Raw genomic sequence first — 13,611 nt, 5'->3', positions numbered from 1 at the left:
TGCCACTCTTCTTTTTTAGCCTTCATATTCAGGTGCACTGGTAGAATTGGGTGTGCCATTGGATGTCATTGCTGTTTCCACTGATCAGCCCATACTGCAATAGCTTATTATCATTCCCACTTGTTTATCTTTCTTTGAGTCATCTGAGGAAGGCAGATATTTCCAATTGAATGTACTATCTCTTTACTAAATATCTTTCAAACCATTCTTCTATTCCTATTTATGCATATGGTTTAAAGTAAGGTGTCTCTGTACAACATGCCAAGGTTTTTCTCCAAATGATTGAGAGGGGGAAGTTGTACTTACTAGGTTATGCATTGGTCACAGCTTTTTAACTCATTATTTTCTTTCATCTGCAACTGAGCCACCAATTTGTGGCCTTTGTAACACTCAAGTCACAATAAACCATGTTTTACTGTCATGCCATCATTACAATCATAAGTGATGGCACCATTTTCTATATGCCTTAAGTATGGGTTTACCTTTGACATTGGAAATGGTAACACTGTCCGACTTCCTCATGTCTTTAACTTTTTATGGGCCATTTGCCTTTTTAATTCTATTTAGATCTTTTATACAAATTTTGGACATTGTTTTGTTTTAACTTAATTTATTTTTTTGCCTTTTATAAGACATTCCTTTTTCCTATTTTACTGCTTGTTTGGTGTAGATAGTCTAGTTGGTTTGTGCCAATAAACACCAACCAACTGAACACAATGTAGAAATATCAAAGTTGTTTTGATTAACAAAGTTTCCATTTCTTTGTTAGGTGGAATTGCCATAATAAAATGAGAAAGTGCTTAATAGTCATGAAATACAATTATATAGAAACATCGCAAAGTCTAAAATAGTGGTTATGTACATAATAATGTGAAGGAAGTTTTTCATGACAATATGATTGAATCTACTTTACTGAATTATTTTGGATGGTGATGTATTTTATGTTTAAGCAGTCAGTCAGGTTTAAAAGCAATCCTTTTGGCAAGTTGAAGTAATGTGTTCAATAAATACAAGTTGATTTTTGTTGCAAACTGCAGGTAAAGAACAGTATTTAGGGAAAAAGATGCAAGGCTCATATCACTTGTTATTGCACTGAAATTGAAAAAGTATAATTAAGGGAACATGAAGACTGAAGAATTCAGTATTACTTATTCAGTAACCTGTTTCTATTGTTTTTTAGCTGTATTGGACTCACTGCAGTTTATTTATTGTATTCAGTGCAATTATTTTGTTACAAAATATAAAAAACTTAGTTTATTGGAGTTCGTGTATCTGTTAAAATCAGTAAAATAGATCCTAGTAAATGACAAGTTTTAGAAAAGATGTTGGAAAGCCCTTCATTTTTTTATTTTTTTTTTACATTAACTTGCATGAATAATTTATGTGCATCTCTAAACAACAGTTCATAAGTTATTTGTAATATATAGGAATACATTCGTGAAGATGAGAAACACACTTCAAGTAAAAATGTATTCTGAAGACAGCTGGTATGGATATTAGAACTTTAATTAACATAAAGCAGAGTCAGTTGCAAACTCTCTCTTTGTTAACCTGAAGATTACATGAGAAGATCAAAATATTCTTCTGTGCTTTATGTTAATTAAAGTTCTAATATCCATATTAGCTGTCTCAAGAATACATATAGGAATACAGATTTATATGCAAAAACGGCTCGTTTGGGCTGAGAAAACACTTTACATAGAAGAGCGAACAACGTTTCGACCTTCTTCGGTCATCGTCAGGTTCACAAAGAAAGAGGTAACTGACCGGAAGCTGACCACATGTTTGAAAGGGGTTGTGTAACTGTGTGTCGAAATGTAGAGGGCAGTATTAGATGTTTGAATATATAATTTATTTATTTTATTTTATTAATATAGGTATAAAGGAGTTCCTTTATATTGGTTTATTTTGGGTTTAAGTTGTTGTATAAGTAAGGCTTCTTTAATTTTGCATTTGTTTATGTTTGTTTCTTTATTTAGTATTTGAGTGTTTTCTATGGTTATGTTGTGTTTATTTGACTTGCAGTGTTCGAAAACGTGTGAAGGTGACTTTTTATGTTCTTTCAATCTGGTTTCCATTTTTCTACTTGTTTCTCAATATAGAAGTCGTGGCAGTTATCACATTGTATTTTATAAATAATGTTGGTGTGGTGTTTGTCAGTGTAGTTTTTACATAGTATAGACCTCAGTTTTGTGCCGGGTTTTTGAATAAATTTGGTATTAATTGGAATGTCATATTTTGTTACTAATTTTTGCCAAATGTTGGTTATTTGTTTGCTGATGTCAGGAATATATGGTATGCAGCGGTATATGGTTTCGTGATTTTTTGATTCGTGAGATATATTTACTTTAGTTGGTTGATTTTGCTTTCTGTCTAGGTGTGTGCGTATAATGTTTTCTACGGTTTGTGGAGGAAACGTATTGATGTTGATGAAGTATTGTTTTATTTTGTCTAATTCATCGTTAATTTTATCTGGTGAGCATAGTTTTATGTCTGTGTTTATTTGGTTTCTTAGTATGTTGAGTGTTTTTTTTTGTTTCATGTGCTGAGTCCCAAGGAATGTATAGTCCAGTATGGGTGATTTTTCGGTGGATTTCTGTTTGAAATTGTGTATCAGTTCTTGTAATTTTGAGGTTAAGAAATGATATTTGATTGTTTTCTTCCTGTTCACATGTGAAGTTGATGTTGGGATGTATAGAGTTAATGTGATTGAAAAAATTAAGTATGTGTTCTGTAGATTTGAATCCCGCAACCGTGTCATCTGCATATCTGTACCAGTATAGTGGTGGATGTAATGCTGTGTTAATTGCTTGTGTTTCAACTTGTGTCATAAAAATATTGGCTAGAACTGGTGATACTGGGTTGCCCATGCTTAGGCCATTTGTTTGTATATAGTTTTGGTTGTTGAACATGAAGTTTGTCTTTATCGTGGTGAATTCTGTGAGGGTTGCTAACTGGTTACTGGGAATTTCTATAGTTGGGTTAGGGTCTCGGATATAGAGTTCTAAGGCTATCTTGCAGGCTTCAGTGGTTGGAACTTCTGTAAAGAGGGATATAACATCGAAACTGGCCATTAAGGCTTTATGATTAAGTTGATTTAGATTAGACTTGAAATTAAAAGAGTCTTTGATAAATGAGCTGGCTGATGTTACATATTTGGAGAATGCCCATGCTATGTATTTACCAAGGTTGTAATTAAACGATTCATATGTGGACATTATTGGTCGTAATGGACAATCTGGTTTATGAGGTTTGGGGATGCTGTATATTTGCGGTGTGCGTGAGTCGGTTTTACGTAGGTAGGAATAAAGTGTTTGTGAAATTGTGTTGGCTTTTTTCATTTGTAGTAGTAATTTGTTCAGTTGCGTCTCGTGTGTCTTTGTTGGATTTGTGTGTATTGGTTTAAATTTGTTCGTGTCTGATAGGATGTTATTCATTTTTTGGATGTATTCATTTGTGTTCATTATGACTATAGCGTTACCTTTATCTGCTTTTAGAATTTTTATGTTTTTGTCTTGTTTTAGGTTTTAATGCAATTAATGTCTCTTTTGTAAGGTTGTTTTCAGTTTTCTGTTTTGTGAAATTATGTTGATGGTTTTGTGAGAAAATTCTTTGAAAAAATCGTTTAAGATGTTGTTTTTAGGTGTTTCTGGAAAATATAAATTTGTAATTTTACCTGGGAAGGTTGGCTGTTGGATGTCAATAAAATTATCTAAGTTGTCTTCTTTCTGTTGGTTGTTTTTGGTTGTTTCCTTGTTTTTGTTCTCTGTAGAAAGTATCACAAGTCTCCTGGCTAGGTCTTCTAAACATGTTTTGATTTCTATGGTTGGAATGTACCTAGGTGCTATAGCGAAATTGAGTCCTTTGTTAAGTAGTTGTTTCTCGTCTGTGTTTAATTGACGGTCGGATCTGTTAATTATGAGGTTAGTCAACGGTTTGTCATTTTGGTGTCTTTTCTGTTGTTTGCATCTTAGTTTTTTGTTGTGGCAGATCTTTTTGTCTCTGTCGTTTTTAGTATTGATTTGGTTTATGTTTCGTTGTATAAGTCCGTAAATCTCTGGTTTAATGCAGCATGCCAGTTGATGGCCTAGATTCATTTTTTGTTTTTGTAAGTCATGTAGTTCTTTGTATTTTGTGTTCAACATGGCTTTCAGTAGTTTTTTTCTGTAAATTTTGGATAATGTTTGTGTATGTATTAAAATTTTTTGAAAGTTTTCCCTTTACAAAATTAGGGGTTAGTTGTTCTTTTCTACATTGTTGAATAAAATAAATGTCATTTCTTCTATTAATAATTATTTTGAAGATTATTTTGAAGTAGAGAAGTTTGAGTTGAAACTTAAATAAATGTTTATCTTCTTTTGTTTTGTTTTTAGATTAGAAATGAAGAGATTGAGTGAGAACCAAAAGTCTTCATTTTTTCATTTAAGTGTAGAAGATGAAAACTTTGCTTATGATTTGGTTCAAGAGCTAGTTAGGTCTTTCCTAGCAGCTGAAGACACCAGAATACAAGTGAGTGGTTATTTTATACTGAAGTGTCTTTTTTGACTCTGTGTTATTGGTTTTATTTCACATTGACATACTTATGAGAAATGGTTAGAATAATTAGACTACCTATACAAAAGTTGCACAGATTTGAAAAATACTTTATTTTCACTTTACTTAAATTGAAGTTTTTCATTTGTTAAAACTTAATCATTTATTTTAAAAAAAATTAATTTAAAATATAATCTTAATTATCTATGAACCTTGCCATTTATTTCTTTCACTATACATGAGATATTAAATTTTTTCAGAAATCTCAAAACAAATTGTTGATCACAGTAATCACTAGATATTCAGTGAGATATGACATTTAGTTTACATTACCCAGTTGCTTTCTTACCCAACAAATGGTTTGTAACATGATGTTCTGAAATATGGACAAACATGTTTTGAATCTCCTGTGGTCTTCAAAATATGGATACAAATGGGTGAAGAAGTTCAGTGCAACAAAACATAAGCCACATTTTAAGGTGTGTTACCAAATCCTGGACTTACGAATGACAGCAGAATGTGCTTTTATATATTTCAAATACTGCATACCATTTTGGATTGTATATATGCTTTGAACAAAATACAGATTGTGACAATCATAACTCGCCACTGAAACACACTGTAAATGGAGAAAGTTTTAAATCGTCATCAGGTAAATATAATAAATAAACTATCAAAATATCATTTGTACAGGGTGTTCAGAAAGTCACTGTGCACTTGTATATTTATTAACAGACATGTTTCAATATAGAATACAGGAGGTAAATATGAATAACAATTATAAACAATATTAAAAGTGACCCCTGTTGGCTTGGATCCTTCTTATTTTGTTTCTAAACACTGCTGTCAGTTGCTGGCTTGAAATAGACTGAATAGACATATAATTACAAAACTGCACAGTGACTTTCTGAACACCCTGTATAACATTTTGTAACTCCGTTAACAACATTACTACAGTTGATAAACTTCTGCCAACCTGCATGGAGCCTAAGACAAGACCTTCCAGCTATATGAAGTAGTAAAGGTGTGCCAGGCACCAGCAGAAATGTTTTTTTTTTTTTGTTAAAAAAGAGCAAGAAGTGAAAACAAACTAACCATCTTTAGTGGCATAAAATTGAGTGAAACCAGGGAGAAGAGACCTCAGTGTTGTCTTTACAAATCCACTACTATCACTAGTCAGTAGGAACATTAAGATTGTTCAGGACATAGAATTTTGTGTGGAATCAGCAGATCAGTTTTCTGGGAGGGCAAAAAATATAGAAATGTCACTTCTAAGTGAAATGTATTTAGAGAAGAGAAAATACTTCTAAAAGTGAAGGAATTTCTTCACTGAAACAGTGTTAAGCTACATCTGCATAATTTTAGGACTAACAGGTTTCACTTTTATAAGCTCATTCATTACTTACAAATAGACTTAATGTGTTGAAATAAAATTCTTTGTAGACTGAGAATGTTTGTATCCTGTGTTCTGAAGCACCCATTGATAAAGTTGCAATATTGCTTTGGACTTTTCATTATTGTGAGTGAAAGACCTGTTGAGCTTCATGTATTTGTAGATAGTGAAAAATATTAGACACACTCGAGATTATAGGGTTGTTAATAAAGTGCCAATATCTAAAGTTTGTAACAAGAAGTAATTATTCTTGAGGAGACCTTTTGGTGTACACAGAATTCAAGAACTGTACTGTATAACGAATCTATGTTGATTGTATATGTGACTTTTTTTTAACACAGGCTTAGTCTCTGGGACTGGCTTTATAATCATTTTGTGTTTGATACAATTTTCAAGCTATTACTTTTAAATTAATAAATATATCTTGATGGAACTTGGTATATTATCAATAAATATTACAAGATTTGTTATGCAAAATATTGTGTTTTTTTATGAAGTCGTAAGCTTTTCTTTTGCCTTTTTTTCTTTTTTGCATGTTTCTTATCCAACATTTTGTCATGAAAAATACTTTCATGGATCAGAAAATTTTCAAATTTCACATACAAAATATAACATTCAAAAACTTATCAAATATTTATTAAGGAAAAACATTATGTTTTGCCCTTTATTTTTTACTAATGAATCTCTGTGTAGGTTTGGTTGATTTTACTGATTTCGTAACCAAAAAACAAAATGTGTGTGTGTGTGTATATAAATTTTGCCCGTTTCATTCTTGGATGACAACAGAGTATAATATGAAAACACAAATGTTTAGACTAAATAGCTTAAATTTTTTAACATTATACATTCATATATATTTATTATTTTTATTATAACAACTTTTCATCCATGCATGCCTAACAATAAAGAAGCTACAGTGAAGCAGTGCACATGTGTCATATTACTGTATTAAGTTATATGGAACTAATTTTTACTATCCACAGAGTGACCTGTTTTGACTGTGTTATAGTGGAAAAGGATTGTGCAAAATACAGTCACATTTCAATTATTATACATTATATACGTATTTACAATACTGTTATTTACAGGTAACAAATATACAGTTTAAATAAACAAAATAGTCATAAGTTACAATATCAGTATTGTAGAATTCCACTATAATTTATCAAGCTTAGTAAGTAAGCTGTATTTAGGTCTAAAAAAGTATGAAATTCCAACATAATGATTATCTTTTCTCACATATGTGAACTTTAAACATGCTACAAACCTTCTGCTCCCCACTTTTGGAATTGTAGGATTTCAATGCGTTTCTCATCTGAATCGTCGTGTGACATACTCATTTGACATATGTGGTTCCTTCTATACTCCTCTACTGAACTATCACTTCTCATTTGACAGTGCTAAGGTTTGGAAGAGCTTTTTCTTTTTTTTAAGGTTGTATTTACTGCTCACAAGGTTCTATCACTTTTGGGGATATGGCATTATTGTTAGCAGCTCGAGATGGTGATTCCTCCTTTTCTTCCATTTTCCATCTTTCCCCTTGACTTTATCCGTGTAGGCTTCTGTGCTCAGTGAGAGCTCTTTGTTGACATACTGCTTCCTACCAGGATACGTTTTCTTTATCCTCTGGCAATCCTCCTCTGTTCATGATCTTTTACCTATTTTTTTTGCCAGTTAGGTCCATCTTTTGTTTCATTTGGTCTATTTCTCCTGGAATTTGTTCTTGGTATACTCCTATCAGATCTGACAATTTCACTTTTCCCTTGCTTGCCTTTGTCATCCATTCTAAGTCTTCCATTATATTGAAGTTTCCTCTTTGTTTGGGGTTTTATCTTCCACCTGTAGCCATTCTTCATAATTCTGTGTGACTGACTGTTAAGTTTCTATTTATACTTTCCTTTTTCTTTTCACAGGTCTTCTTTTCATTCATCATTATTTTGATCCTGTTCTGTGGTCAGACACCAGGATTTTTTTAAACTTTAAATCCACACTGTACTTCCATGATGTGTTCAATTTATCTTCCATGGCTTCACACATTCAGCATTGAGATGGGATGTTCCACAAAATCACATATAGGTTCATGATTTTCATGATATTTTGTGTTTCATAACCAAGCCCATCCCAGACTGTATCACCCTTGGACTGAATGGGAAAACAGAAGGGGTTTGTTGTCCATCCCAATCATTCCTAGAATTAATAACTCAGTATCGTCTGATTTTTCAAAATAAGATTTTGTGGTTATGTGGTGATACTGCTTTGGATTTCACCACCACATTGTCACCTTCCTTGCTTCAAGTGGAGTATGGGCATCCTTACAATTCCAGTTCCAAATTGCTGAGGTGGTTGACCCTGAAGGCACCCAGCTGAATGAGTTACTCACAATAACCAATCAATTACAGAATAGGGTGGTGGTATTTTATGGGTGTAGATGATGTGATATTCTTCTCTTTATGATAACCATTGACAACAGAATGAGACATCAAGATGTAATTCATCCCTTTTATTGGTAACTGTCATTCTACTCTCAACTAAATGTTGTTACACTATAAGAAGGTTTTGAATTTAGAGTGAACTCATTTACTTAAGTTCTCACACATATTTCAAGTTAACTATCTTCCTAACTCAATTTCCTCCATCTTGGTTGTGGGTCACAGCAATGATTTGTGAAATTGTTCTGGTTCTGTCATTGGCTATCTCTTGTTTCTTGTTTTCTCATCTTAATATTAGGGGTATGATACTGTCTATGGATGGTCCTGGCCCATTTCAAAGTTATGGGAGTTGATTACATGCAACAGACATTCTGTTGATACCAATTCAATAGCTCAGATCTAATCCTAGTGTCATACCCAGGAATTAGAGTGGGTTTCAATTCCCCATTTCATGGGATTGAGGTAAAGAGGGTATGCTCTTTATTCTACACTCACATGGATGTTGGTATCCCATGGGCATGTTTTGAAAGTAGTTGATTTACTATGTGTAGTCCATTGCATCCAAGCTGCTGTACACCTAGGGGTGTATCTTTTGTTTACCTGCCTTTCCTATTTTGAGATTGAGTTACAGTATTGGTTATGACCACTTTCTTGCCACATTCTCTCTCACTCTGATGTACTCCTCTCATTTTTTTCCCTTATATTTCACATGTTCCATAATCGGATGAAGAGTATCCCTGGCTCAGAAATGGTCCACTTCCCCTTTCTGTGATCTTCAGATCTGATTCTTTCATTTCCAAGATATCCTTCAGATAATTTTAAAATATTCTTTTGTCATATCCTCACACTGGTCCCTCCTTGTTATCAATGTAAGATTCTAGCTAATATTGTGAGAGTAGATAATTACCATATCAGAAGTCTTAATTTTCCCTATACTGAAAATGTATTTTCAATGTACTTGCCATCTCTCACAAGATTAACTGTTCTTATTTAGTGTTGCCCTTTGTATGTGAACTTTTTCTTTATGCATACTACAAGTCTTCCACTCCCCTTGAATTGGGATTTGTTTATCAAGGAAATCATCATCCATTATCCTCTCATATTCCTGTTAATACTTTAGGTATTTTACAGTAAACACAGTCACATGATACCTTATATCTTTCACATTAAACACAGTCACACATAATACCTTATATCTTTCACAGTAAACACAGTCACACACGATACCTTATATCTTTCACAGTAAGCACAGTCACACACGATACCTTATATCTTTCACATTAAACACAGTCGCACGTGATACCTTATATCTTTCACATTAAACACAGTCGCACGTGATACCTTATATCTTTCACATTAAACACAGTCACACATAATACCTTATCTTTCACAGTAAACACAGTTGCACATAATACCTTATATCTTTCACAGTGAACACAGTCATAACGTGATACTTTATATCTTTCTTCTATATCTTTCACACTAAACACAGTCACACATAATACCTTATATCTTTCACAGTGAACACAGTCATAACGTGATACTTTATATCTTTCTTCTATATCTTTCACACTAAACACAGTCTTGCATAATACGTTATATCTTTCACATTAAACACAGTCACACATAATACCTTGTATCTTTCACATTAAACACAGTCTTGCATAATACGTTATATCTTTCACATTAAACACAGTCACACATAATACCTTGTATCTTTCACAGTAAACACAGTCTTGCATAATACGTTATATCTTTCACATTAAACACAGTCACACATAATACCTTATATCTTTCACAGTGAACACAGTCATAACGTGATACTTTATATCTTTCTTCTATATCTTTCACACTAAACACAGTCACACATAATACCTTGTATCTTTCACAGTAAACACAGTTGCACATGATACCTTATATCTTTCACAATAAACATAGTCACGTATGATACTGTAGGCCTTTCACAGTAAACATATGGTATTGTGTGTATTTATTGTTATTTTTATTTCTCCACTTCCTAACGTTTTTCTTTCTTTCTGGAACTGAAGTTTTTGATGCTGTGTTTATGACTGTTTTCTTATGTAAAGTACACATTTTTCTTTTTTGCAGGACTGTGCATCTTATGCACTGCAGGAAACCTTACAGATATATACTTGTCAAAGTGGAGAGTTGTCACAAATTGTGAGACCAAGTCTTTGGAACAGGTTTTCAGAATAGGTTCAAGAAATTTTGGTACCTTTGCAGCACTCTAGGTATGTATTTTATTTTTTATTATAATGAAATTTAGACAGTAATTTTCAGTTATTTTCTTTCTTATCAATTTTTTTTCTAACATTGTTCATTGTGTTATGTTTTTCTTTTATCTTTACTGTGTTATAAAACATTACAATTCAACAGTATTTTAGCATAGTTTAAACATTAAAAACTCAATTTTTTTTTAATATTTCACATAAACTGAAAAGTTATTTGAATATTGAAGTTGTTCTGCTTTTTAATAAAAGTTAAAAAAAAAGTTCATCAGGTTTTCTGTTATTATTTGATAGGTACATTATGTCTAGTAACAAGAGGACTTCCTTTCCATGCCCAATATATGGGAGCAAACTAGGAAGCACTTTTAAAGATTGGGCATCTTGTCTTCTCCAGAAGGTAAGAAGCACTTTTCTGTGATAAAAAGAAATGAGATAATTAGGTTGCTAATCAATATTATTGTTATAGGTGATTATTATATTAATTAAAACCATGACAAAATTTGAACTAGAGATCAGACTGTGTAGATAAAAGTATTACAGAAACAGAGGCACCTCACAGTTCAGCTAAACATATCTGTTCACACAGTTCTTGTAAGTCTGAGTTTCATTTCCTTTTCTAATTCAGGAGAATGTTAATTTCAACTATTAAGTAACGTGCACACAGTTCTGTAACATTTGTCACAGTTTTAGCCCATTAAGAGCACATTATTGAAACTTACTCTACAAATATGTTTAGAACATAAAGGTGGTATACACTTTTAGAATTTCTTTTGGGGGGGTAGACTACTGTAGTATCAAAGACAAGTACTAGATTATAATCACCACATTACACTTAAAATTCTCTCATTTTGTCTTTGTATATGTTAATTTTCTGTTTCTAATGGAAAGAAAAGAAATAATGCAGAATAGTTTTTTATAAAACTGCTTTTTGAGAACAGATTATGCCATAGAGAAAACAACCAAAATCATTTCAATTTAAAACTAACTTTTCCATGCTCATTAGCATGTTTTTAAATGCCCTTAGTTTTATAAAATTTATATGGTTTTATGTATTTAATTTCTCAGATAAAGCGAGAGAATACAGCTAGAGTTTTTCAGTCATGCTTCATGATTGTCAAAAACGATGTGAAGACAGCAGTTTTTCTTCTTCCTCACATCATGGTTAATGTTTTACAAGATGCAAGCAATGAAGAAAAGGAAGATGTTTGTTTTAAGAAATAATATAAAGTATAGAAGTAAATGTACATAATTCTTTATATGACATTTTCTTTTTTCAGAAGTAAAGAATGTAATACAACTGATAGGCTGTGAGATTTTAAAGACAGAGCTTAGCATTGATAGCCATTTGACAGGCTTCTGCATCTTCTCTTATCAGATTGGCCAATCATTAATTTTGTTTAGATCTGGTAATAAAATGTTTTAAGGGGTAAGAAAGCAGGGAACAGAAAGAAAATACCAGTACCAGTACATCTGCTTTGATGTTTACAGTAAATAGAAAAGATTCTGAATTGGTTAATTATCCATCAGTCAGCCAAAGGTATTCTGACTTTGGAACATTTTACTTAACTTTAGTCTTTCAGTCGTTTTTCAGGATGTGAATTCTATTGTGAGAAACTATTTTCAAAATAATATTAAAAGTACTTCCTTTTATCAAAAAATTTTCTTTCTTTCTTATTGTTGATTACAAATCCTAGTTCCATCTTACATATCTAGTCAATTTCAACTTGATTGAAAGTAACATTATTTCTTTTGACAGTTTATTTTGCCAGTTACAACTGTCACTGCCAGAAACAAAGATAAAACTGTCAAAAATGTATGAGTGACCTATGGTCAGATCTTTGAAATTGAGATCAACGTTACTTTTGTCAGTCTAATTAACAATATTTTTGCTAAGAGTATTTTTGGACAGCATGAATTTATATCTAATAATGTTTTTTTTTTTAATAGATATTAAATTATTTATGTGTATCTTATGAGTGCTATAAACTTAACAGTAACATTCAAGAAGAAATAGTTTGAATTATTAGAATAATTTGTTTTTATTTACCGTACATGTTTACTTAGCTTATGTGCACTGAAGTCTTGTCATAGCTTTCAACAAATATAATGTAATATGAAAAACATGAATGTTAAAATAAACTATAATCCACTTTTGCATGTTACACCAAATGTTATAGCATTAAAAATACCAGTTGAACAGTGATTTTGATTTATATAATTATATAAGACAACATTGTTTGTTTTTTGAATGCTGTGCAGTGTAAGACTACAGTGTTACTGCAATAGTAAATGATGCACAGGCAGATAGGTTTAAAAAAACTGCATCTAGGTTGAGTCAGGTGTCTAAAGCTCTGTTTGGTTGGTTAAACTTGCTCTTAGACTGTGTCAAATGTCTGTAGTTTTTACTTTGGCACTGTAAGTATACAGACTGCTAAAATAGAGACTATACGAGGATAGCTTGTATTTCACACACCTACTAAGGTGCATTATGCTCACATATAGCAGGAAATGACTTGCTTCTTATTGTGCCAAGAACATACCAAGTGGACCAACAATATAAGAATAGTAATTTTACAAGTGAGCTATGTCTCACCCTGCTACCACATAACAGCTATGTGCTTATTTGATGAGTATCTGAGAGTCAGGTTAAATACCATATTCATATGGAGACATTGTACATATGATGGTGATTCAAGTTGGTGTCGACAGTAATGAACATTGGAAGACTTTGTTTTACGATCTTCTGATTGGACTACTAATGCCTTAAATTCTATTATCCTGTGTTCTGTCACATAATGAATTATGATTTTCATTCTGTGTAGAAGTAATCAGTACATCGTCTTCAAAAAGAGGGGATTGAGTGAAGTGTGTCACCAGTCTTCATATCCATTGTTCATGCATGAGATACTCTTGTGAGCTTCATCACATCCTATGAAATAATTCAGAATACTGAAAATGCCCTGAAGGTATTTTTTTTAATGGAGTGATTACTGATGCCTTAGAACTT

The 13,611-nt window shown here is 32.2% G+C and overlaps 2 protein-coding genes across 6 annotated transcripts in view; one reads left to right on the top strand and one right to left on the bottom strand.

Annotated features, from left to right (window-relative positions):
- The window catches only part of LOC143248632 (serine/threonine-protein kinase ATR-like), a 239,498-nt gene that overhangs the window by 144,411 nt on the left and 81,476 nt on the right, over positions 1-13,611 (bottom strand). The window lies entirely within an intron of this gene.
- The window catches only part of LOC143248627 (serine/threonine-protein kinase ATR-like), a 33,861-nt gene that overhangs the window by 19,731 nt on the left and 519 nt on the right, over positions 1-13,611 (top strand). For both annotated transcript variants that reach the window (XM_076497130.1, XM_076497129.1), the window contains 3 exons: positions 4,374-4,509; positions 10,465-10,607; positions 10,899-11,001. In XM_076497130.1, coding sequence (XP_076353245.1) covers positions 4,374-4,509; positions 10,465-10,572 — 244 coding nt within the window. In that variant the 3' untranslated portion in view covers positions 10,573-10,607; positions 10,899-11,001. The remainder of the gene's footprint in view (positions 1-4,373; positions 4,510-10,464; positions 10,608-10,898; positions 11,002-13,611) is intronic.

Source organism: Tachypleus tridentatus, chromosome 4 (genome assembly GCF_004210375.1).
Source record: "Tachypleus tridentatus isolate NWPU-2018 chromosome 4, ASM421037v1, whole genome shotgun sequence".
Taxonomy (NCBI): domain Eukaryota; kingdom Metazoa; phylum Arthropoda; class Merostomata; order Xiphosura; family Limulidae; genus Tachypleus; species Tachypleus tridentatus.
Note: the sequence above shows the minus strand (reverse complement) of the source record. Positions and strands in the feature narration are given on the sequence as shown.